At 43.5% G+C, this 23980-nt stretch overlaps 1 protein-coding gene across 3 annotated transcripts in view; it reads right to left on the bottom strand.

The window, feature by feature from the left end:
- Positions 1-995: 995 nt before the first annotated feature.
- AP2B1 (adaptor related protein complex 2 subunit beta 1) overlaps positions 996-23980 on the bottom strand; it is a 113318-nt gene continuing 90333 nt past the window's right edge. For all 3 annotated transcript variants that reach the window (XM_014862224.3, XM_014862227.3, XM_070482809.1), the window contains 4 exons: positions 14951-15035; positions 13963-14049; positions 8075-8229; positions 996-3713 (listed from right to left, as the gene is read on the bottom strand). In XM_014862224.3, coding sequence (XP_014717710.1) covers positions 3639-3713; positions 8075-8229; positions 13963-14049; positions 14951-15035 — 402 coding nt within the window. In that variant the 3' untranslated portion in view covers positions 996-3638. The remainder of the gene's footprint in view (positions 3714-8074; positions 8230-13962; positions 14050-14950; positions 15036-23980) is intronic.

Below are 23980 nucleotides of genomic sequence, written 5' to 3'. Positions count from 1 at the left end.
ATTTTCTTGGCCCAAACTGACATTCTTAGCTGCCGAACCCAATTAGATCTCAGTAAGGCCTCTCTTCTTATCTTTGACCCTGAACCTCAACAAAGGCCACCCTGACCCCACTCCCCTCAAAATGTTATTCCTATTTCAGCTTGGGCTGACTGTAGCCCAGCAACATAAGGGACAAGCAGAAAGTTCCCAGCTGCCAAAGCCACTTGGTTCGTGATGTTTGGACATCCAAGTAACAAAAGCAGTTACTGTTCTGAGCGCCGAAGTGCCGAGCACTACGCAGCCGCACCGGCACTCACCCTGTTGGTGAGAGGGGTTCAGGGGCTAATGCAAGGGCGGCTTGGGGTTGGATCCCTGAGCCTCCTTCCTGGCTCTCAGGCTGTGGGAGACTTCAGAGGCCCTCTGCTCATCAGGACCGAGGGGCGGGGCCTCCATCTGGACAACACCTGGGTCATGTGCCCCCCAGCAACACAATGCAGGTGACTAGACAACTCCTTGCGTAAGCCTGCCTTGAAGCAGTATTAATTCTATTCACTTGGGAACAGGCAGGCCCTGAGTCCAGGTTTGAGAGGCTTTTATAAATTGAGAGATTAGTGAGCCGTCCTGGGTGACAGGAAACTGACGAGCAGCTCTGCTGCCCTCCTTCTGCCCCTGCCTGGGCCTTGCTGGCTGGCTGCCCCCAGGGCCATCTGCCTGGGGCCCCAGGAGGGGACTGGCAGGGAAGATGGACTGGCTCTCAGAGCACTCGCTGCCTGAGGCAAGATGCCTCTGGTGCTGGTGGCGACATGGGGCTTGGTTAGCAGGAGCCTCCCAGATGGACGTATAGGGTTCTTCTTTGCACCAATCTTCATTTCTTCCAGCTAAATCCCTGGGAGGGCTAGGGCAGCCAAAAGCAAAGTTCTAACAGTGCGGTTATTAATTAACGCCCCCTCCCTCCTCTGGCCAGCTGTGTTGTGTCCTAGAGTGTCAGTTCTGGGAACAAAGTACAGACCACAAACTTCGTTTTGTGTAAATGAGAGTTTATTGACGAAGACAAAAGGTTGAGCTTCCCCCAGTCTCCACCCTCCCCAAGAACAGATCCCAACAACAAAAGAAAAAAGTTCAGCTTTCTGAGGGCAGCATTTACCCCCGGCCATCCTCATTCCTCTCCAGAGCCCCAAGCTTCACGACACAGACTCACAGCACAGGCTCGGGCAGGACAGACACTCAGGGAACCTCTGACCAGCAAGAGAGTTCTGGGGGTGTGTGTGCTTCCCTTGCCCTTTGTGTGACACCAGCTGAGGTTACAAAGACATACTGAGGCACAGGAGAGGGGAATGAAGGGCAATCTCCACTCTGTTCCCCCAACCCAGCAAGCTTGAAATAGGCCAAAAGGGAAGCTGTGGTGGAGGCCATGGGGTCTGTCTCTTCAGAAGAGCAGCCCTTCTTTGTGGAGCAGAATCCCTCCCTGACAGCTCAGGGGTGAAAGGGAGGGAGCCTCCCCGAAGGGCGAAGAGTTCACGGACTGGCTCAGTCAGGTCAGCTGAGAACAGCAGCTGTTACCCATCAGGGCTAGGGAGGCTGAGAGAAGCCTAGTTTCAGGGGTGGAGGGACACGTCCTGGTACAAAATTGTGCTGTCTGCAGACCCTGACACACACTCTTCCTTCTGGAACTACAGTTTGCTTTGAGATGAGAACACTGCATTTGTAGTGTGAACCTTCTTCACTGCTTGTATCCAACTGACGCCATGAAGGATTTCCCACCCTACATCCACCAACCTACCCACCTCCCACACAGAATCCTGTGCTACTTCTATTCTCCCATGTGCCCAAGGGGTGGTGAGTGCAGGACAGAGTTCCTTTCTCCCACCCTAGTAATTCTTCTCTTGGGGATTATCAAGGTTTAAGAAACTGCTTTGGGGGATCCACTCCCCAAGCTTTTGCAACTGGTATGAATCAGGATCATTTCAGACACGACAGGACTGGGGGATAGTTTCTGCTCTTGTCCTCTGTGATTCCTCCTCTCGGACTCACTCTTAGGTCTGAGTCCAGCACGAGGCCTTTGGACCCTGAAGTGCCTGTGATATGAGCAGGGGCATGGACCCTGAATACTGGGTGCCGAGCAATACAGTGCCCACGGGTGAAACTGTGTGAATAATGCTAACAGGTTAGTGTTTTGGGCAGGAAGCATTCTTTGACAAATCACACCCAAGGTGTAAAGGAGGGGATTTCACGTCTCCCAATCTTTAAGAGATGGCAAGAACTGCTTGACCCTCTGTGATGATCTCAATTGCCTTGGAGCCTAAGTAACATGAGTAAAGAGCACATCAGAGAGCTGAGGGGATAAAGGGAATCTCGCCTGCTCGAAGTTCACTCCATCTCTGCAGCCACCCCACTGGCCTCAAGCACTGCAGCTCCAGGAGCACATGGGAAAGCTAAGCTACTCCTTCATTCTGGCACCTGGATTCACCTTCAAGTAACGGAAAAGTTACTCTGCTGCCACCTGATGCCAATGGATGGAGTGTCAAAATCAGTACGGACCATGAAAAGAGCCACAGGGAGGCAGGCACAGAAAAGACAAGAGAAAGGTATCAAGGAAAAGAAAATTACTGAGACATTCCTGCAGTGAAGACAGCACTGACAGGGGTTTAGGAGACCCAGTCTCCCAGCTCTGCCACTAAATGCTAACAGGCCTCAGGCAATAACAGCCTTTTGCCTTTTATCTTTTTCCTTTTTTAGAAAAACAGGGTTGGGTAAGTTATTCCTTAAAGTCTGTTTCAACTCTAAAATGATGACTTTAGAACTGAATTGGACTTGAGAATAAAATTAAACCCAGGGAAGACATGGTGGAGGGCATTTTGGTTCCTGTTCCCCTCTCTCCTCAAATCCCTTAGTCAGTGTTAGTAATGGGTTAGATCAGGGGAAAGGCATGTAGGAAGTTCTCACTGCTCTCAGCCTTGGTGCGGAAGGGCCCTATTTCCTGCCCCTGAAACTCACTCAAGGAAGACCACCATTCCCAAGGGCAGAGATGAGAACATGGGGCAGGGGGAATCACAAGGAAAAGGAGTTTGCAGAGACCAAAACAGGGAAAACCCAAATGACCAGGGACACGGGTGCCACAGATAAGAGAACCCTTAACAGGATGGGCAAGTAACTGCATCTCTTCCTTCAGGACCGTGCGGTTAACGACGGTCAGTTGTTTTAACACTTTCTACCGGTTACACTATTCCCTCAATTTCTCATATGTACAAAAATATAAAACAATAAAGTGCAGTTTATGTTTCAATGACACTTTTCCTTGCTTTAATGTTTTTTGTCTTTTTCTGCTTTTGAAATGAGCTCTTGATTACAAAATCTCAAACTACACTCAACAATGCCAGCCACTGGCACAGGATGGAGAAGCCCACAAGTAAGGACAGACAGCAGCAGCAGGTGGCAAGAGGTGGGAAGGGACTGAAGCAGTGGTCACAAATGTTCACAGGACGCTAAAACTATCCAACAGGTTGTGCCCTAACGTCAGCACAGGTTAGACTAGTCACTACCTTGGTGGGTGGCCTCAGAGTGTTTGGGTTCAGATTCTACACGGCAATACAATTTCTTCCAGTTAAGAGTTCTTGGCTTGCACCGATCACAGGGTGGCCGGAGAGCACCGGACCAGTCTACTAGTTTTTCAAAATGCTGTCGTAGACCTGATAGATGTACTGAGAGACTTCAGGAGCTCTACACTTCAGCGACAGCTGTTGGGAGGAAAAGGAGAAGCAAGATTAGCCTGGAGATGGGCATTAGCCTGAAAGGTATCCCAGAACTCAGTTCAAGAAAACCTCTTTCTGATACAATGGGAGAGGCGCTCCCACCACAGAGGAGCCAAAGAGATCCTGTTAACAGGTTCCGTGGGTTTTAGAATTTCAATTTAATCAACGTCAAGCTGTAGTGTGTTTCGACTTACATTCTATATGGGTCTGTAAGGTTAGGAAATAATCCATACTAAACACATCAAAGCCTCTGACTGGAGGGGAACAGCTGCTCTAATGCTTTGCTAAGAGTTACAGGGATCATTACCAAATGACAAGGAAAGGCTAAAACCCTGAACTTGCTGGTGATCATTTCAAGCTGTCTGTCTCAGTTTCTTAGTCTGACAGGATGGTTATCTCAGTCCCAGATCAGAAGGATTTACAATCACGTAAAATGACAGCATAAGCTAGGTAGGTCCAAGGTGCTAGTCTTTTCTGTATTATACTGAGGAGAGCATACACTTTTAGGGATGCAAAACAAGAACACAAAAAGACATTTACTTAGTATAACCGTACAGCAACTCATGCCAACAGCTTAATCTTTTATTTTCTGCCTATTCAGACAAGTGAATCAGATACTTTTTTTGTTTTTTAAAGATTGGCACCTGAGCCAATCTTTTTTTTTCTTCTTCTTCTTTTTCTCCCCAAAGCCCCCTAGTTCATAGTTGTATATTCTAATTGTAGTTCCTTCTGGTTGTGCTATGTGGGACGCTGCCTCAGCGTGGTTTGATGATCTGAACTGTCCGCACCAGGATCTGAACTGGTGAAACCCTGGGCCCCTGAAAGTGAGTGCGCGAACTTAACCACTCGGCCACAGGGCTGGCCAGATATTTCTGATACCACTCTCCTCTCCCACCACCTCTTCTTCTAGTCTAACAATCACCAAACGAAAATATTAAAAAGATTTCAATGTTGAACACTGAGATTTTCACTTTGTGGGTCAAGCGCAAAATTTAAACCCTGAGTTGGACTCCTTAATTGTATTAGATTAGGTAAAACATTATTAACAATAACGTAACAGTAGAAGCATGCAAATTGCATTTAGAACCAGGAAATTTCAAATTTGCTCTTTGCATTACTGACATCACTGCTCTTGCCTATTAAGGGACATTAACGAAAGGTGTCTTTAATGATTCAGATTTAATAATCTAAATCACCATGAGATTTTAGATTATTTTACCTCTTTATTCTCTTATTAGAGACTCTGGATGATTTAACATAGTCAAAAAGGTAAGAATATTTTTGGCAAAAATGTCAAGAAGATCTTGTTCAACTCTGAATTTCTTGAAAAAACTCACACCCTCAAAACTTAAAGTGAGGACAACCAGAGGCACTCACAACTAGAAGATATACGACTATGTACTGGGGGGCTTTTGGGAGAAGAAGGAAAAAAACAAAAAAAAACCTTAAAATGAAATTTTAAAAGTGTAAAAAACCAAACAAATCAAACCAACCAACAAAAAGAACATCAAGAGAGGCACTATTTATTTACGGCCTTAATATTCGGTCTCCAGGGCATTTCTAAAACTGCTGCTTAACGTTAATCAGGAAGACAATTCTGATAAACTAAAACCAAACAACAACTGATTTAAGAATATGAACATGCATGGAAAACTGCTCCGACTTTGGTCAAAGCTACAGCTCCGGCTACAGGGACCTCCCTGACTTCCAATGTCCCCACAGAGGTGACTCTGTGCCGCCTCCTCCACAGCCTCTCCACCGTGGATGCTGTGGAACATTCTCACGGCGAGTATGTGGGTTCAGAAGAGGAGGAGGAGTGGAAGCTGGAGTAAGAGCAGCCTAAGGGAGTTAACTCCCAGACTTAAAGAGGGGTAGCTCCTCTCCCTCAAAATACTGTCCTATATTTTTTCACATTTTTGTAACAATACTTGAAGCTCCAACAGCCGAGGCTCACTTTCTGCTCATGACTGGTAGGGAAATGCTGCCTTCCTCAACAGCAGCCCGATCTAGCACGGTGGGCGCTGGGGGAGGGGCGGCATGCACTGGCCAGGCCCGGGCCCTGAGAGTTTCAGCTGTTCTTGGGAGAGGGGCGTGGGGGGAGATAAGGAAGAATAGCTCTCTCTTTCTGCACTCTGATATCACCTCCTCCTCCCCGAGCCATCCCAGCCTTTAACAAACCGTCAAGTTTAGACTAAAACCCATCTCTTGACTTCCAACTAGTGCAGCTAAGACAAGGTGGAATGAATTAAAAAAAAAAAAATTATTAAATGCTGAAGAAAAAGGGAAACGTGCACATGAAGAACAAAGACCTCTAATAATCTGACTTAAAAAATATAGCTAGGACTCTGCATCACATTTTATTTGACTCCTAAGGGAAAAGAGATCTTACCAGGGTTTTGACTTTTGAACTGCTAGCCTGCTTACATGACACATCTTTAACACCAATCACTCAGGAATGCCACCCGTCTAGACCCACCAAGGGAAGAATCACCTCGCCTGCCTAAAAGAACCAAGGGCTTTGACATCCACTACTGGTTCACAGTCTGGAACACATACTTCTTCACTTGGGACACGTTATCTTTCCAGGTGAGATGTAGCTACTTAGAGAGATGTGGCCTCATCCTTACAGGATCAACATATCCTCTTAACGAAATACAGTAAGGACTCGGGTGGGAGAAGTTACTTTCTGAGCCTCCCTCAGGAGATTAAGGGACCATCAGTCCTTATGGTACCATCCAGATAGTGGACTACTACTTGGTGATGAAAAAGAACCAACTCCATACACACACCAACTTAGATGGATGTCAAGGGTATTATGCTAAGTGAAAAAAGCCAATCTCAAAAGGTTACAAGCTCTATGAATTTAATTTACATAATACTCTCAAAATGACAAAATTCTAGTAATGGAGGATGTATCAGTGGTTGCCAGGGTTAGGGCTGGGGTGAGAGTCTAACTACAGGGGGAAGGTAACGGGGAGTTTCTGTGGTGATGAAACAGTCCTGTGTCCTGACGTCGTGGTGGTGGTTACACAAATTTATACCTGTGACAGGATTTGACAGTACTGTACACTCAACCAAAGGAAAAAAAAAGAGTAACGTAAAAACCGGTAAAATCTGAATAAGGTTTATTTTACAAGACCTTGATCTCACAGTGAAAACCCGCTCCTCCAGGAACAGCAGCGAGGGGTCTTGCTGTCTTGGGGAACTCAAGGTAAATGACAGGGTAGTCTCTTTCCAAAAAAAGATAACAGATTGGCAATGGAGGAGATGGGTGGGAGGAGTGTACACTTCATGGGGGAGCCTGGAGTTTCTCAGCGCACACACAGCTATTCCAGCTTACTGCAAGGGAGGGAACTAGTGGGGAAACACCAAAAAGTTTCAGTGCTGGGTGGTACTATTCCCTCGATGTATGCTATGAAGACAGACTTGGCTGTTAAAATTAAGGAATGGGGTCACAGACTTTTCTCAGCGAAATGGCTGAAAAGCTCCTTTAATCTACTGACTATTCAGCTTCCTCAGAGTTATTCAATACTCAACGTTACTCTCCTCTGCCACTTTCCTATCCTCTCCTTCAAAACAGCCTAATAAATCCTCAAACATGACAGAAGAATAAGATATTTTCCCTCATCCTAACGGTTTTTCTTTTACTTTACAAAATAAAGATGACAAGCAGCATCCTATTGGGAGATCACATTTTTCAAGAGCAAACAAATGCCCAGTGCCTAGGGGAGCAATCTCTGCTGTTAACAAGGCAGCTGCTCCTGTCCTAAAAATGCTGCCAGAATTTTAATTTTAGTCCAGTGTGGTACTGAAGGAAGTTTTCCAGACTAAAGTCCCTTTACAGGTTGCCAAAGGTGTGTCCCATTTGTCTTACCTTTCACAACAAGCATTTCAGGACATACAATGCTGCTAAAAAAGGCACATGTGTCTATGACTCTCATATCCTTAGGCCAGGAACTCCAAAAGCAGGAGAAAAGGCCTTCTTGAAGTAAGCCATGTCAACAGTGCTCTCAGCTGCTCGTTACACCACCACACGCACAGATAGGGTAGATGAGTACTAACTGATGTTGGTGAAGTTGCCCAGTTTTGTGAGCAACTCTGTACACAGCAGGGGGTCTGAGGCACTCCTTGCTGCCAGAGCCCCTATGCCTGCTGGACGGGGCAGACACATGCAGAGAGAAGGTCTTCCAAGGAGGCAACTGGGGACTTCTTTAGTGACGGCTTGTTCCAGATATCTGGGGTCTTTACACGCCTCCCTCAAGGACTTTCCAGGGTGCTAAGCAAAAATGAAAGGGCTCCTACCTCCCTCCTTGAACCCATCTCACCCATTCTGAGAAAGGCCTTACCGTATAATTGGGGTTTCCTGGCTGGATACGTAACTCAGCCAAAATCCAAATGCCGTTGGTGAGCTTCAGAGATTGGTACAGCATGTCCTGCCCTTCCACATTCCTCTTGGCAATAGTATAAACATTGTTGTTTTGCAACTTGCTGGAAACAGTGTCTAGAAACACAGATTCAAAGCTCATCCCCTTCAGTTAAAATATCAAACAAATGAGAGCTAACTCTGACCCCCTTATAAGCCATGTGTGCTCAAGTCCCCTGACAAGTCCCCTCACATCCACATGTGCATATTTCAGAAAGCCCTTCTCCCACAACAGAAAAGGGTGAGGCAGAGGCTCTTGAAATGCCTGCCTATCAGACTCCAGGAGCGAAAACAGAGTAAGCTGCAGCTAAGCACTTAGCATAAGAATTATCTGTGGAGATTACGGTGTGTCTAAGGAGGGGGTAGTCTTAAACTAGGTGCCAGCCAGGTAAAAGTGTTCTCAAGAAGACAAAGACAGAAATGGGTACGGGTGTGCCCCAGTGACCGCCATGTTGGCATTCATTTCTGGAACACTGGTCCCAGATCCGTGGAGACGCACAGACAGATGATCACATCCGTAACATCACTCCCCGAGTCACTACTAGTTCACCATGAGCCACTCGGGCCTCTACTGCTAGGATCAGAAAAGGGTACAGAGTTGCAGAAATACTGAAAGTCAAATTTATTAACCTGGATGTTTAAGATTTTTGTTTTTTAAAGCAGGCAAATGATTTCTTAAGCCTGTAGGAAACACCATGCCTCCAAATTTACAATGAAACAAAACTGTCTCAACAAAAGGCTTTGAGAAAGACTAAAGTTGTGCAAAGATGCGTGTAAGTGCAGCTGCTGCTGCTGGTCAAAGGGGAGGCCTTCACGGCCACCAGCCCAGGGTGAGAACAGGTTGGTGTTCAGGGTCTTCCTGGTGCCTACGGCATCAGAGATGACATTCTAGAATTAAAGGTCATTTCTCTTGCCTTGTTCTCTTACTGCTAATGTGAGAGATGCTGCAGCAACAGAGAAAGAGAACCTTAAGAATAGAAATGGATACTCCTTTATCGATAGTTTATTATGTTCACTTCTGATGAGAATTCAAATCAAATTACTCATGCCGACTTCAGGAATCAAATTCTCTCCACATAAAAATCTATCATATTCTTTCGTGTTCTCTAGGAAAAGGTTGCCATGATGGACAGTCTTTCTGCTCTCCTAGACAGTAAGCTCTCTGAGCACAGGGATCCTGGAGTTTTTCATCTTGTGCTTCCCACAGTAGCTGAGACACAATGTGTACCTGCTACCAATACCTGTGAATATGTCTGACTCAGGTGTTGGAGATGCCAATGTGCACACAATGTCAGACATTAAAAACCATCTACTTACATGTGAGCTAATTTTGGAGGTAGTTCTTGCCCTGACGTCTTTCTCCCACATTCAAACCAGTGAGAGCTAAGAGGAGGAGGGACTAAGCCCATTCATTAAACATTTGCACCCCACTTAGTTATTATGTAACTTCCCCCCCTTATTTCCAAGGTTTTCACTAACACCAAGCAGAATAATTATACCTTAAGAACTGACTGTCTTTGAGAAGTCAAAAAGTGTATCTCAGGGTAGTTAAATGCAATACTGTTGGAGGAGGGGCGTCAATATGCTTTTTAATCACCTTGGGCGGGAGGGTCAGGCAGTTCTGGCTATCACCTTGATTCTTACAAGGCAGGCTCTTGCAGCCCAGATAGGGTTGCCAGGCAACGTCTCCAGCTGGAGTTCGGCTAGTGTCTTTTGACAGGACTGTCTTTAACACTTGGGGGCTTGCCTGAAGATGTAAAAACCACTCCTAACTTTCAAGGATCTTGCCCATTTCCAAGGAAACAAAATACACAGTAGTAGCCTTCAGTGAAGAGCCACCTTGCTGCTGAGGCACAAACATGTTCTAGACTATGTACACGACAAAGCCCAGATTCCTACAGACTTCTCATGAGCTCGCCACCTATGTAAGAGATAACAGACTAAGAATTGGAAGCACACGAACACACATACACACTCACCCCTTCCAGAATCAGAAAATGTGGCAAACAGCCAGGTGGAATAAGCAAGTTGAATGGATGTAACTTTCAGTACATTTGGAAGCATTCCAGCCAAGAACCTGGCTCTGCTGCTATTGAATGGCTGTCATGATTTCTATCAGAAGACTGAGTGGAGGGAGGGTTCTATAACATAAGCATGTGTGAGTCAACCTTTATAAATCTTAGATATTAGGTTTGAACTTGAGGATGTATCCAGATGGCAAGAGACTCAGACTCTGCTAAATGCACTCAGTAAGAATGGCAACGGGAGCCAGCTGTAAGGAGGCTTCCCAGCCAGCAGAGGACAGACTCCTTGACAAGACATCATAGGTTTTTACACACTGAACTCCTGGGAAAGATCTACAGTTGTGAGACTTTGAGATGAGACGGTCATATTAAGACACTGAGATCTGCCCCAAAAGACATAGTGAAAAAAGATGGTCAAATACGGCCACACTTGCTTTGAGACGTGATTTCTTCTGGTTTATTTGTCTTCCCCAAATTTGGCTCTTTGGGTCTGGGGCCTAAAATCTTAGAAGTTGTGAACGTGGTCTTCCTTCCTTCATCTTTAGCTGAGATCACACCTTTTGCAGCAGTAGTAAGAGTGAAGACGGTACTCACCTTAGAGCGGGAAGGGGGAATCTGCATTTGGGGCCCAGCTGTGCTATTCATTAACAAGCTCAAAACCACCAGGACTGCCGAAAGAACACTTTTTATCATTTGAGCAACCAAACTATATTTAAGTGCTGGCTGGCAAAGCATTTCGTTTTATGAAATGTTTCCAAGGATGGGGAGAACTATGACAAAAGAAAGAAATAGAACTCAGCCTCACCTAGTCTCCATGCCAGAAGAAATATCTGTCTCTTAATACAGTGCCTAACTAGTGAATATAGGCACGACATGTCTCTGAGCTTTTCAGAGTATAATAAACAATTAAAAAAATAGTTTGTAGACTGCTTGCCCCAAAGATTTCTTTTTGGATATGGTTAGAGATGCAACTACTTCTTGAGCACTTAAGATAGTGGTCCCAGACACATACTAACCCCCAATGCAGCTATAATGGTAAGCTGCAAAACAGGTTCATACCAGTGCAAGAACCAGGGAGATCCATATGTTAGTGCCTTTCTGATCTACTATTTTCTAGAATTTACACAACCAGTGGCACCACAAACACCGTTATCATATACACCTTTCTATTAAGATCTGATTAATTATTAAGGCTTGGGAAGAGGGTTTCTTCTTCCTTTTCTAAAAGAAATAGAAGAGCAAAAGTAAAAGCTCAGTGCTAGGTTGGTAAGTCCTTTAAGCCTGTGACTTCCTGTAGCCCTCAGTGTCCATTCCATCTGCCAAATGTCTGCTCTAGCACAGAAAAGCTATTTAAAGTGTTGGTGCTATTGTGATTAGGGCAGATCAGCTGGAAAGGATGGTATTTTTAGCTCTCAGCTAGACCCAGGGTGTTGAATCAGAAGGCACTAAACCTGGAAACGTTCATGCTAATAGAGCCCTCAAGAGCAGAGGAAACGTACAGGCTAGGGCACTCCAGACCTTGGGGCGGAGGCAGAGGAAAAACTGGAAAGGACTAGTTGCAAGAAGTGGTCTCGCAAGATTAGCAGTGATTTATTGTGAGAAAATGGTGGCCTTGGGCTCCTGGAGAAAACATAGTGGCTGTTTTTCCTCTGCTCCACGTGCTGTGCCGCCAAAGAGCCATGTGTCACTGGAAAACCAATTCGTTGGTATTTGGAGCACCCAAGGCAGGGAGGAACTGGCAGGAAGCCACAGCAGAATTGATCAAAACTGAGTTTGCTCTGAGAAACTGTTCCAGGATACATCAGAGGATACAGCCCCAATGGGAGAAAGGCCAGGCGCTCCCTCTTCAGTAAGATCACAACGTATACCAAGGTGCAATAAGGGTTCAGAACTCCGATCTAGAAGCACAGGGATCTTTTATTTTGGCAGGCCAGACTAATGCCCTCAGTCACCCAAACTTCCTTTTTCTTTTTTTTTGAAAAAGCATGTCCCTTTCATACTGGACATCTGAAACCAAACCTTCTTTCTAATTATTCTGGCCTCTCTTTGCTCTCCATAGGCAAGTGCTTCCCAGATCATGTTCAAGGAACACTGGTGTTCCAGAACGTGTTAATAATAAGCATTTTATGATTTTAAATTCCATGGTCAAATAAGTTCAGTTAACATTGAGTGAAACAGGTTTCCTCCACGTAGGACTTCTCAGCTTAATGCGCTAACGTGCAATGGCAACTTTTACGAGAGGCGCATCATCACTGTACTCTTGAATTTTAAATGACCACAGAACCCTTTTCTTTAAGGGACAGGTGTTCTCAGGAGCATAACGTATGAAATGTGGCCATAGCACCAACTATAACAAGGGTGAATACAATGAAGCGCCTGCTCTCTCCTGAGCTGGGTACAGAGGCTGCTGCTCTCACAGGGTCCACTCCAGTTCTCTCCATCAGCCACTGTGGATTCTGCACCTGCCAGCTTCCCAGAGAACAGCTTACACCGTGGAAAGGTACCCAACCTCCCGCCTTCATCAAACGAGGTTTGTGGTAACTGATCAGTGAGCCTCAGAGAGAAGGACAGATAAGACTGTTATTTACCTAGAAAATGGCACAAAAAGCACGTCAATTTGAGTCTGATTTTTTGTGAGAACACAGCAAAAACTCTAGTTTTGTTTAATAAATACATAACCAGTCAGGGTGAGAAACCCAGACCAAGAATATGTTAGAAGGAAGGCAGATAGGTGGTATTCCTGAAGAGAATCAACTAACTAGTCATTACAGGGGAAATTAGAGAAGACTATCTCCTCAAATACCTCTCCAAGGGCTCAGGAAAACCCTCCAAGAAAAGATGTGTCTGAACACAGAGGATGAATACACCACAGAGCCCCAAAAGACTAAAATCAAAAAGAAACAGCTGGAACGAGAAGACAGCATTTGTTCCCTCTCTGTACTGCCGTACCGCCTCTTTCTGCTCTAACTACAATGCAACAGCAGCACGGTGAAAACCCCGTACGAGGACCACCAAGGCAGGGAGCAGGAAGAGATGGGTCCGTGAAGAACGAGGAGCAGTGCCCCAGCACCAAGGCTCACTTTTATTCAAACTCATAAAGCCTTTACTAACCTCCAGAAAGAGACGGGGACAAAGGCAGGACTCTGAACAGCTTGGGGCTCCTTCCACGCCTGAGGAACATTCAGTGAAACAAAGCCCCAGGGACTGAGAGCTGCTATGGTTTCTTCTTTGGGGTACCTCTTTGACGTCCTATTATAGTAATAAAATTAACTACAAAGGGTATGGGGCTTTTGAACACTAATTAAAGATGCTAGCATCATCATATGAAGGCTGACACAAGGCAAGAAAGGAAAAGGTTACCAACTAGGCTCTAACTGTTTAATAACAAACACAAGATTCTAAATAAGGATCTGAGGAAGAGGCGCCTCTCCTCCAACACCGAAGGTTGAGATAAAAGGAGAAACAGTCCTTTTAATTCTTGGGAGAGCGCATATCCTTAGTGCCACTTCTTACAGGAAGTTCAAGTGAGAAGACTAACACATGTTCAACTACTGAAGAACCGGGGAGACAGAGCCATAGTTTGTTTCTTAAACCTGTTAGACTGTGAGTGATCTAGTACCTACATCAAAACATCCCAAGTTTTTAAACAGAAGTTTGCAAAGTAATATATCTACCATATACCCACTAAAAACAAGGTAGATGTGGAAGATGAAAGAAAAAAAGACAAAATTTTCATATATCTAATTTGATTTACTAAGATGAAAATAAACTTAGAGTCATTACTCACCGGCATTTAAATGACATTCCTTAATCTGAAACTGAAGTTCATTTTCATTGGGAATATCCTTCCACGTTGCAAGGAAGACCTGGCGCTCTGCATGGGGGAGCAGAGGGAAAGGAAGGAGGTGCACAATCTGTCAATATTCTGATTGCCGAAGCCTTGCAGCATTTCTCCTCTGGAGTGCTAGCTCTTGCAATACGGCCAGGAATAGCCTGGGACTGGAGCCAATTCTTAGCTATGCACAGGTGCTTCACTCCAGGTCAATTAATCCCTCATCAGTAGCACTAAGATACATTGGAAAAGAGTTCACAGCTCGAGTTTAGTTTTGGCTCCACTGTTTTCCTATTTGGTGACTTTGGGTGAGTCTTGTCACCTTAATTTCATTATATACAATTACATCTGTCCTGCCTACCCAAAGAGCCATTGTAAGAACCAAATCAGTTAAGTGCCAATACAATTTTATATGTACCAATATAAGCCAGTTTTATTAGATGGTGGTTTCATGAGTAAGGGAAGAGAGAAATGTCAACAATGATATGGGGAGTACCAATGGTTTATTGCAAATTACAGAATTCTTATTTTGAGAACTTAGCATAGGGCCGGTGCTAAATTTGCATGTATTATCTCCTTAAATAATTAAAATAAAAACTATTTCTGATTTGCAAACTTGGAAACTGAAACTCAGAAAAGTTGAGCACCTTGCCATGGTCACACAGATTCAAGTCCACATCTACTTGTCACCAAACCACTTACTCTGCATGCTGGGGTGACTGGATTACTCAGATAAACAGCACTGTGATTTAGAGACCAACAGCAAAGCAAGACCAACTATGACTCAGGCGAATAAATAATTAGCAATTATTAGAGCTTTAGAACAGCCTTACCCCATTTTTTTAAAACCTCAAAATAACTTGTACGCCTGGCCTCTACTCTGCCTGACGTTCAGAGAAAGGGCAAAGGTATATCTGGCAGAAGGACGGGAGGATGTACTTACCCATTTTGCCATCTTCTACAAAAAGGACATTGAGTGGGATGAGGCAGCTGAAGTAGAAGACATCAATATTGTTTTTCACAGCCACCTGCCAGGAAAGTAACAAGGGAAAATTAGGACATCATAGGAAGCCAGGTAGGAGGGAAGGAACAGTGAGGTGTCTAGAAATATATCACCCTATTTCCTTCTGCTTTTAGACAGCGCAGGACTTCTCAAATCAAGACACGCCAGCCTATACACTGTGCAGCACATCCTTACTCACTCCACTGTCAGAGCACTGTGACAACCCGCAACTGTCTCTCTAGGAGGAGCCCCAGGAGGGATGAATTCAAGGCATGTGTTCTGTACCCAGAATAATCTATTCAGTTATTTTTTGTTTCTATGGTCATTAATAGTAGCTGCTGCTACCACTTACTAGGTACCTACTAATGATATTATTTCTAGTGCTCATTATTACCATCCCAAACAAAGCAGGCATCACTCCTCCCCTCGCACTTTACAGATGAGGAAGTGAGGTTCAGAGAGCCTGAATAACATCCAGAGTCACACTGCTAGTACACAGAAGAGTCAGGATCAAACGCAAATTTGTCTGACCCTAAACCTTGATTTTCTTCTCTCCACAATTAACTGGTGCCATACTGTCTCTTACCCTTTTTTAGATACTGGTTTTAAAGTTGTTTCTTTTATAAAATCCTACTTCCTAAGTCCCATGGTTAGAAAAAGCTTGTTGGGTCAAACACTGGGAAACCTGAGGACTACAAGAAAGAAGAGTCTTCGAGCAAGTGAAGAGATGAGCCGTCTTCTCGCCGTCCAAGCCTCTGAGTTAGGGAGGCTGCAATTCTACCACACCCATTCAATTCAAAGCTTGCTGCTGAGACTTTTTAAAAAGCTACGATGAGTACTTTTGTCCAGGGGAACAGTGATTGGTGTATATATTCAGAAACAGGCCGATTCTGCTGCGGCAGATTCTAAGAATCACATAGTATAAGAAGAGAGAGTGGGAGGAGAATTGCTCTAAACTACCACTTCTCCCTGGTTTCTGTCACCAGTGGCTTTCCATCTATGCTCTTGACACCACAGGAAAACATTTCTCTGGGCAAGTTCCATAATCAGTAACTGTGCCTGTTTCTCTTTCATTTCGCTCTAAGAAAATAAAAGGAAAAGAATGCCTACTTAGCACCACTATCCCCGCTGCGCCCTTTTTGGGGTAAATGTCCACACTTCAACAGCATATCTATCTCTTCATCAAAACTTTGGCTATGAGATCCAAATATCCTCTTTCCGATGTACATCCAGTTCCTTTACGTTCATTATCAACTCATTCTGCCCACCTTCAATAGTACTTTATTTCCTCCTCCGTGATTTGGTTATGTCTACTTGACACAGTCTTTCTGTTCTCTCTCCCAGAAGAATCCATCAAATTACGTTCCTTGTCACTTGTGCTTTTAATCTTTCAATTACCAACCCCTAGGAGTTTCTGACCTCTATCGCATAATGTGATGCCTAAAATGCTGAGACAGCAGGATTCCCAAAAAGCTTGAGTCTGGTGAATGCAAAGAGAGTAACCAACCTCAGGAAAGAGGAACCGTCAACATTTTTTCAGATATACTAGACCACCACTGCAAAAGATTTACACCAGGTGTGGGCTTCTGGGAAAGAGGTATTTTCTAATTCACCTGGTACTCAGAACTCTTAGTTCAATTAAGGGCACCAAGAAGATCTTGAGGTAGTGCCAGCCTCTGTAAAGGGCATTTAGAAGTGAAAACTGGGGTGGTGTGGGGGGGCTAGTAAGAGTTATATAAAGGTCTTATGTGAAACGTGAGTGATTTTCACTACTATCATCTTTGATTATAAAAGCAGTAATATTTCACAATGTGCCATTCATGTAAACATTTTTTAACGTTTACTATGTCCCAAGCATTTGAGACATAAGAAAGAATACAGAAAATATAATCCTGTCCTCCAGGGCAAAATATTAGTGGTTCTTAACCAAAGACTTATATTAGACTCATCTGGAGAGACTTTTCAAAACAGATGCCAGGGCTCCACCCTATATAACAGAATAACAATCTCTAAATCTGGGACCTGGCCTGTGTATTTTGGAAAAAGTTCCTAAGAAGGTCAACCAGATAAGCAATTAATTTAGAACAATGTTACCTAAGAAGTCTTAAGGGGCTTATCGTAAATAACTTGTTCTTCTGAGAGAATCCATATTCCAGTTGGAACCCTTGAACAATGGAAAAGACATCAAAAGGCCCCCTAGGTCAGCAGTGCTCAACCATTTTGTGACAAACAGATGAAAGCCATGGACCCTCCTCCTGAAAAACCGTACACACAACATTTTGACATACAGTTTCAGGGGTTTCAGGACACCCTCAAGACTATCCCTGGATCACTTCTCTGGAATAACACTGAGAAGCTGGGATACCCAAATCAGAGGCAACACACACAGTGGTTCAGAGCGTGAACTTGGGAACCAGACCAGATCACCTGATTGCAAATTCTGACTCTGTCACTTATTGCTGTGTGACTTTGGGAAAGTAGCACCCTGCCCAGTTTCCTGAGTGTAGAATGGAGGTAACGACAGCACTGAATGCATAGGTTGTTATGAGGATAGTGAGTTTATATTTGCAAAGCACTTAGAATAGTGCCTGGCTTACAGGTTAAGTACTATAATGAGTGTTTGTTAAAGAAAGATTCCTTCTTCTTTCACTGTCTTCTGTTTTACCTGTTTACTCAGAATTTTTCATAATTAAGGATAGCCACATTAGACTTATCTAAAGTCTTACACATGCTCAAATGTAGTACTACTACTATGCTAAAAGGAAATCAGAAGACAGAAAAGGTTATTAGCAAACTGTTAGCTTAATGACTCTTCTTGCTGCTGTGCCCTTGGTAAACTCTTTACAGGACCAACTGCACAGGTCACTCTTTGGGGGGCGGGGGGGAAGTGTTTCATCTCTTTTACATTAGCTTTTCAAAATTTGCATAGCTCTCAAACTTTTACTCTTGGCTAAAACTGCATTCATTTCAAGAATACATGGTTCCTTGGATCTGGCTGCTGCCTAGCTCTCCAGCCTACTTCCTTAATTTCAACCATATCAAAATTACTTCTTGTGCCCCAAACACTGAAAATCACTGCTCTGTACCTTTTTACATGTTATTCTTTCTGTTTAATATTTTCTTCTCCTGAAGCTTTAGCTGTCTGGAAAATACTCATTTAATCTTAAGATTCAGTTCAAGCTAGAGATTTCTCAGGAAAGCTCCAACCCCTCCCCATAGCACCCAGTATACACACTTCAACAGCATGAAGTAACTGTTTATATCTGCCTCACCCACAATACAATGAGCTCCTTGAGTGCAGAACTCTCATTTCACTAGCAAACTAGTGGCTCAATAAATATCTGTTGCATGAAATTAAGGGGAAGATGTTGAACAAATGGGATGAAACACTGGTTCCTCAACCTTTTTTCTACCTCTACATCACTCATACGGATAAGACAATCCCCATCAGTTCCCTCTCTCATTAGGCACATTGATACCCAATGAGGCAGGGATGGGGGAAGGGGATGATATATGGGCTCTTTTAGTTTCAAATCACTGAGCTAAAATAACATCTATATGCTAAGGAATAATAAAATAGGTAGGAGAGCACAACCCAAAGAATACTAGATTCTCCAAGGATATGCCAATTACTCTTTGGGAAGGCAAAAAACAATCAAGGGAAAAACACAGTATGAAGCCAGTTTAATTCCAATCCAGATGGCGGCTACTCTTAAACAGAATTGCTTTGGAGGGAGGGAGGGGAGTTCCTTGTTTCCTTATTTTGAAATTCACTATCTTAAGAGGTACAGAATAGGAAGGTAATCCAGACAGGCTAGAGAACTGTTTTCCAAGAGCTTTAACATCATTGCCTAGCTTGCCTATGGGAAATAAAGTATCACATATATATCTCCAACTGCCTACTTATTATCTTCACTTAGATAACTAACATCTCAAAATGAACATGTCCTCCAAACCAAATTCCTCTCCCCTCCTCATCCCTAAAGAGAACTTCCTGCTGTCTTTCCAAACTCAGAAAATGGAATACTGCAAAGCCTTTTAACAGTCTCCCTGCTTCTGTATGTCTCCCCACCCCCAACACCTAGCTTTCCTAGTCTGTTCTCAACACAGCAGCCAGAGTGATCTTAAAATGCAGGTCAGCTCATAAATACTTCTCTGCTCAAACCTCCAATGATTTCCCACCTCAGAATGAAAACGAAAGTTACAATTGCCTATAACCTGATGCCTATTACTTCTCTGATGTTATGTGCTATGACTCTCCCCCTGCTGGCTCCATGCCAGCCACAGAAGCCTGCTGTTGGTCCCTGCACATACCAGGCGTGCTCTCATGGCTTTCTTTTTTTTTCTTCTCTCCAAAGCCCCCCAGTACCTAGTTATATATTCTAGTTGTGAATGCCTCTGGTTGTGGCATGTGGGACGACGCCCCAGCGTGGCCTGACGAGTGGTGCCATGTCCCTGCCTGGGATCCAAACTGGCGAAATCCCGGGCCACCGAAGCAGAGCGCGCAAACTTAGCCACTTGACCACGGGGCCAGCCTCTCATGACTTTCTGCATTTGCTCTTTCTTCTGTTGGAATTCTCTTCCCCCAGAAATCTGCAAGGCTCCATTCCTGGCCTCCTTTAGGTCTTTGCTTTAATCAAATATTATCTTTTCACACAGGTTTTCCATGACCAACATATTTATAAAATTACACCACCCAATCTCCAACCCAAGGACTCTCTATCCCAATTTCTGTTTTATTTTTCTCCATTGTCTTCATCTGACTTTTTTTGGGGGGGGGGGGGATGAGGAAGATTGGCCCTGACTAACATCTGTGCCCATCTTCCTCCATTTTGTATGTGGGATGCCACCACAGCAAGGCTTGATGAGTGGTGTGTAGGTCCACACTCGGGATCTGAACCCACGAATCCTGGGCCACCAAAGCGGATCATGCAAATTTAACCACTACGCCACTGGGCTGGCCCCTAACATACTATTTACTTATTTGTTGGCTTATTGCCTGTCCCCATGCCACATACCCCACCTCCAGGCGAATGAAAGAAGAGATTTTTGTTTCTTGTTCACTACTGTATTATCAGTTTCTAGAACAGTGACTGGCACATACTAAGTACTCAATAAGAATAATGATTGTAAAATGTACTAAAGTTCCCAACAACTATTTAGGTTCAGACAAGACATGAACCTGGTCTATAGTTTCCAAAAGGATAGTACTTGAAGTTTTTTCTAGTGTACTTCTCTTAACAGAAAATGAAAGTATGGACATATATACTGGGGTGGAGGTAGGAGGAAAGGTCAGGATTAGCAGTATAATATGAAGCAGGCCATCATAAGAACAAAATTTCTTTGAAGTTCCAAGCTATTCCATAATGCATCTATATGTTCTAATATGAAAATGGTTTTTCTCTCTTTACCTTTGTGTAAAACTGATGCTCCAGGAAAACGTGCCATGTGTACTCTTCAGCTTCAAGTACCTCCTACCAGTGTGTTTTTAAAAACCGTGGGTCACAACCAAATGGTAGTTCTTAAAATTAATTTAGTGGGTTGAAATTGGCATAAAAAAATAAGAACATATCATGGTGCATCTCATGAAGAGTAAGTAATGTTTCCTGAAACAGTTTCAGTTTTATGTATACATTATGTGTACTATGTAAAATACGTTTCTTACTGTTAAGCTGCAGTCAAAAAAGTAGAAAAGCCATAATACCTACACACCAAGTTAAAAGCAAGCAGTGAGGAAATGGGTTCAATGAACTAAGGAACAGAATGCACCCTCGGCTTCTTCTTCGAGGACGCCTAAAGCAGATCACAGAGGGACCAAGGAGCAGACTACCTAATCCTCTGTTCCTCTGGTCTGTCATGTGCAACACGTGGCCACAACAATATTTACTTGCCTCTCAGGGACATCAATAGGAAGAGCAAAGAGAAATGATTATGAGGCTCTTAGAAAACACAAAAGTGGGCTATGAATGCTTAATAATAATAATAATGATTTTTAAAAGTTACTTTCAGTGGCTGCTGGGGGAAGAGCCGCCTGTCAGGTCAGCCTCTAACCAGCAATTAGTTTCTTTCCAAAGCACAGGAAGCCTGCTGCAGTAGCTGCAGCCTCTTTATGGTGGCACAGCTGGAGACGAACAGCCTAAATTAATATTCTAACCTTGTTCCAGCGTACTCAAAAGTACTATAAAAGGTACTAGATATGAACTCAGTCTCAACTCCAGCAAACATGGCCTCTCACCACGGAGAACCACAGGAGGCACTGCCACAAGAAAAACCAAGGCAAGCGGCACACAGCTCACCTTTGAGAGCATATCATCTACTCTTCCATGACATCACTTGTGACCTTTCCAAGTCTCTGAAGAATACTTTTTTCTTTTATTCCTCCTCTCCATTTAGCTTTTGGAAAGATTATTTACAGGCTGGTCCACGCGAGGACCAGGCAGTGACGCCAACAATCTCCAGTTCTCTGAGGAATGATGATTCAGATGTGTTTTAAGCACCACACCACCTAGTCAACAGATTCTAGGGGAATGTCTTTGAGTGACAGGTTTTTAATGGCACTGACTCCAATTGTGTGATATGTGTCATCTGACACTCAAGCAGAAGTGGCTCTTTCTGCTAGCTGCTGGATTAAATCTACCCGTAGTTCTGCGTTCCTAGTTAATGCCAAGAAACACCATCTTTAGTTTAACTATAGTCTTCTATTCCAAACCTTATTGACCAATAAATTGAGAATTCTCAGAGACATCCTGACAAAACAGAAGTCTATCTAAAATATCTGACAATGTCTGAATACGGTTAAAAATATGGCAGAAGTAGTCATGAAACTCACCAGAGAAAATGTCAATTTACTTTCCTTCTGATGCTAATTAAATTTTAACTTGCACAGCATCTTTAGTTTACTTCCAATGGAAGGCTAAGAGGCAAACAAGAACCCTCTATCTACCTATTTTTTCTTAGTCCACACAATAGATCAGATGGATCACATGGCAGTTGAGCAGCCCTCAAACAGTACCAATCGGCTGTTCATCCCAGATAAAAGCCATACTTAGCTATTCTCAAGAGAGGTTACAACTTTTCATTGCTCAGAGTGTGGACAGTGCAGCCCCTAACAGGGAAAATTGGACAGGTTCCTCTCTTGCTGATAAAGCAGCAGCTCCATGTCTCTAAGCTAATTTTCCCTTGGACAACACGCACTTCAGCATCTCAAGTTTTCATGTTTAAACAGCTCTCAGAAGGAAAAGGAAAGCTCTGAACAGATGTCCAGACGATCTCTTAAACTGTAAATCCTTCAGTAGCACATATAATTACAGGGCTTTAGAAAAGCACTGAGATCCTAAGAAGCAAGCTCTCTTAGTAGGTCCTGTTTTGAAAGGAAGTGAAGTCAATAGATGCTGAAACTGAAATGGCTATGGCACCTCTTGTAGTCCCCATTCTGTCATGACATCTACTGAATCTCAATCTCAAAAAACTTCCAAATAGTTTACACCATGAATTAGAACGTAGGCAGATTAAATTTCCAGGACACCTAAGAGAAGACTAAGACTGTAATGTAGCATGGACAAACGCAGGTTTAAAAGACTCTTGGATTAAACTGCCAAAACCTTCTAATTTGGGCAGGAGTAAATCAGAATGATGACCCCCAAGACTGTCCACTGGAGAAATTCAAGGAACAGCAGGGTTAGAACTACTAGAATCAAATTCTGCAATTCTTTTCAACTTAACTAGACCTTCAAGAACTGCTTTAAAAAGAATTCCCCCCTCCTTCAAAGCCACTTGGAAAAAAGGTGGATAGGTCACAATTTTCATGAAAGACTGCCTCTGTGGAGGGCAGAAATAGAACCCCCCTTAGACATCATTAAAGCCATCTGAACTGCAGAATTCACACCCTCAAAGTCCCCATACAATCTCTGGTGTCAGCTTTGTGACAGTTCATCCCAGAGTAAATTCCAGTTTAGGGGTATCAACCTTCTTACTCCTTATCTCTGAAGTTATAAACAATCACACCCATTCCCACCAAAGCAAATTCTTCTGATAGCAAGTGTGGAAAAGTCTGGAATTGGGAATTTTTTAAAACTTTTTTCCCCCTCTTAAAGGCAAAAGTTAGACTGTTTTGAGTATTATTTGAAAAAATTGTTTTCTGAAAGCAAGGAGATACAATGAATATCCATTGGCAAAAAACAACCTTTTTTGCCCTTCCTTTTAAAATCTGCCTCTTTATAGCTTTGCATTTATCAGGATTATGACAAAGATAGGGTTCTTCTGGTCTCACAGTAACACGGGCTTGCTCAGCTCCAATTCCTGTCAGGCATCTCAATGATTTTGGTTTTCCCTGAGGCTCCAAGACACAGAGCACCCTTGAACTTCCAAATTTACTCTAGGAATATTATCCAAAACAGTTTTAGGCAATTAGAATAACAGTTTAATAAATATTTGCATGGTGGCAATTTGTTTTATTTTAAAGTGGCACACAGACATAGGTTAGCAATATAAAAAGTTCCCAAAATATTATAAAAGTAACATTTCTCTTTTCCTAGTTATCTCCAATCTTGGAAATAGGGTCCATTAATGTGCTATGACCTTGCCTCTTCAAATACTTATGAACAGAGTAAAGGAAGCAACAGTTTCTAACGTTTGCTCTGCCCACTTTAGAGAAAATTAATTTGTGATTGTAGTCCTCAGATTAAACTTGGGACCAGGACCAGACCCACTCAGGTAAAGGGTATTGAATCAGAGTCAGAGTCTGAGGGTAGACTGCAAGGCCACTGAGAAACAGCAGGCAGAGAGAGTGTTTAGGGACACTCTGCTAAGATGAGGAGATGGCCTTACTGAGTTTGGTTCAAAAAACGGATGCACCTGATATTTGTAAACACTTCCTTAAATGAAAGCAGAAGGATTCACTCAACAACAAATATTACGTACCTATTGTGTGCCATGTATCAGCGCAGGAAAAAAACTAGATAAAAACTGCTG

This window comes from Equus asinus, chromosome 13, assembly GCF_041296235.1.
Source record: "Equus asinus isolate D_3611 breed Donkey chromosome 13, EquAss-T2T_v2, whole genome shotgun sequence".
Classification (NCBI taxonomy): Eukaryota; Metazoa; Chordata; class Mammalia; order Perissodactyla; family Equidae; genus Equus; species Equus asinus.
The sequence above is the reverse complement of the archived record's forward strand: the minus strand, read 5'-3'. Positions and strand labels throughout refer to the sequence as shown.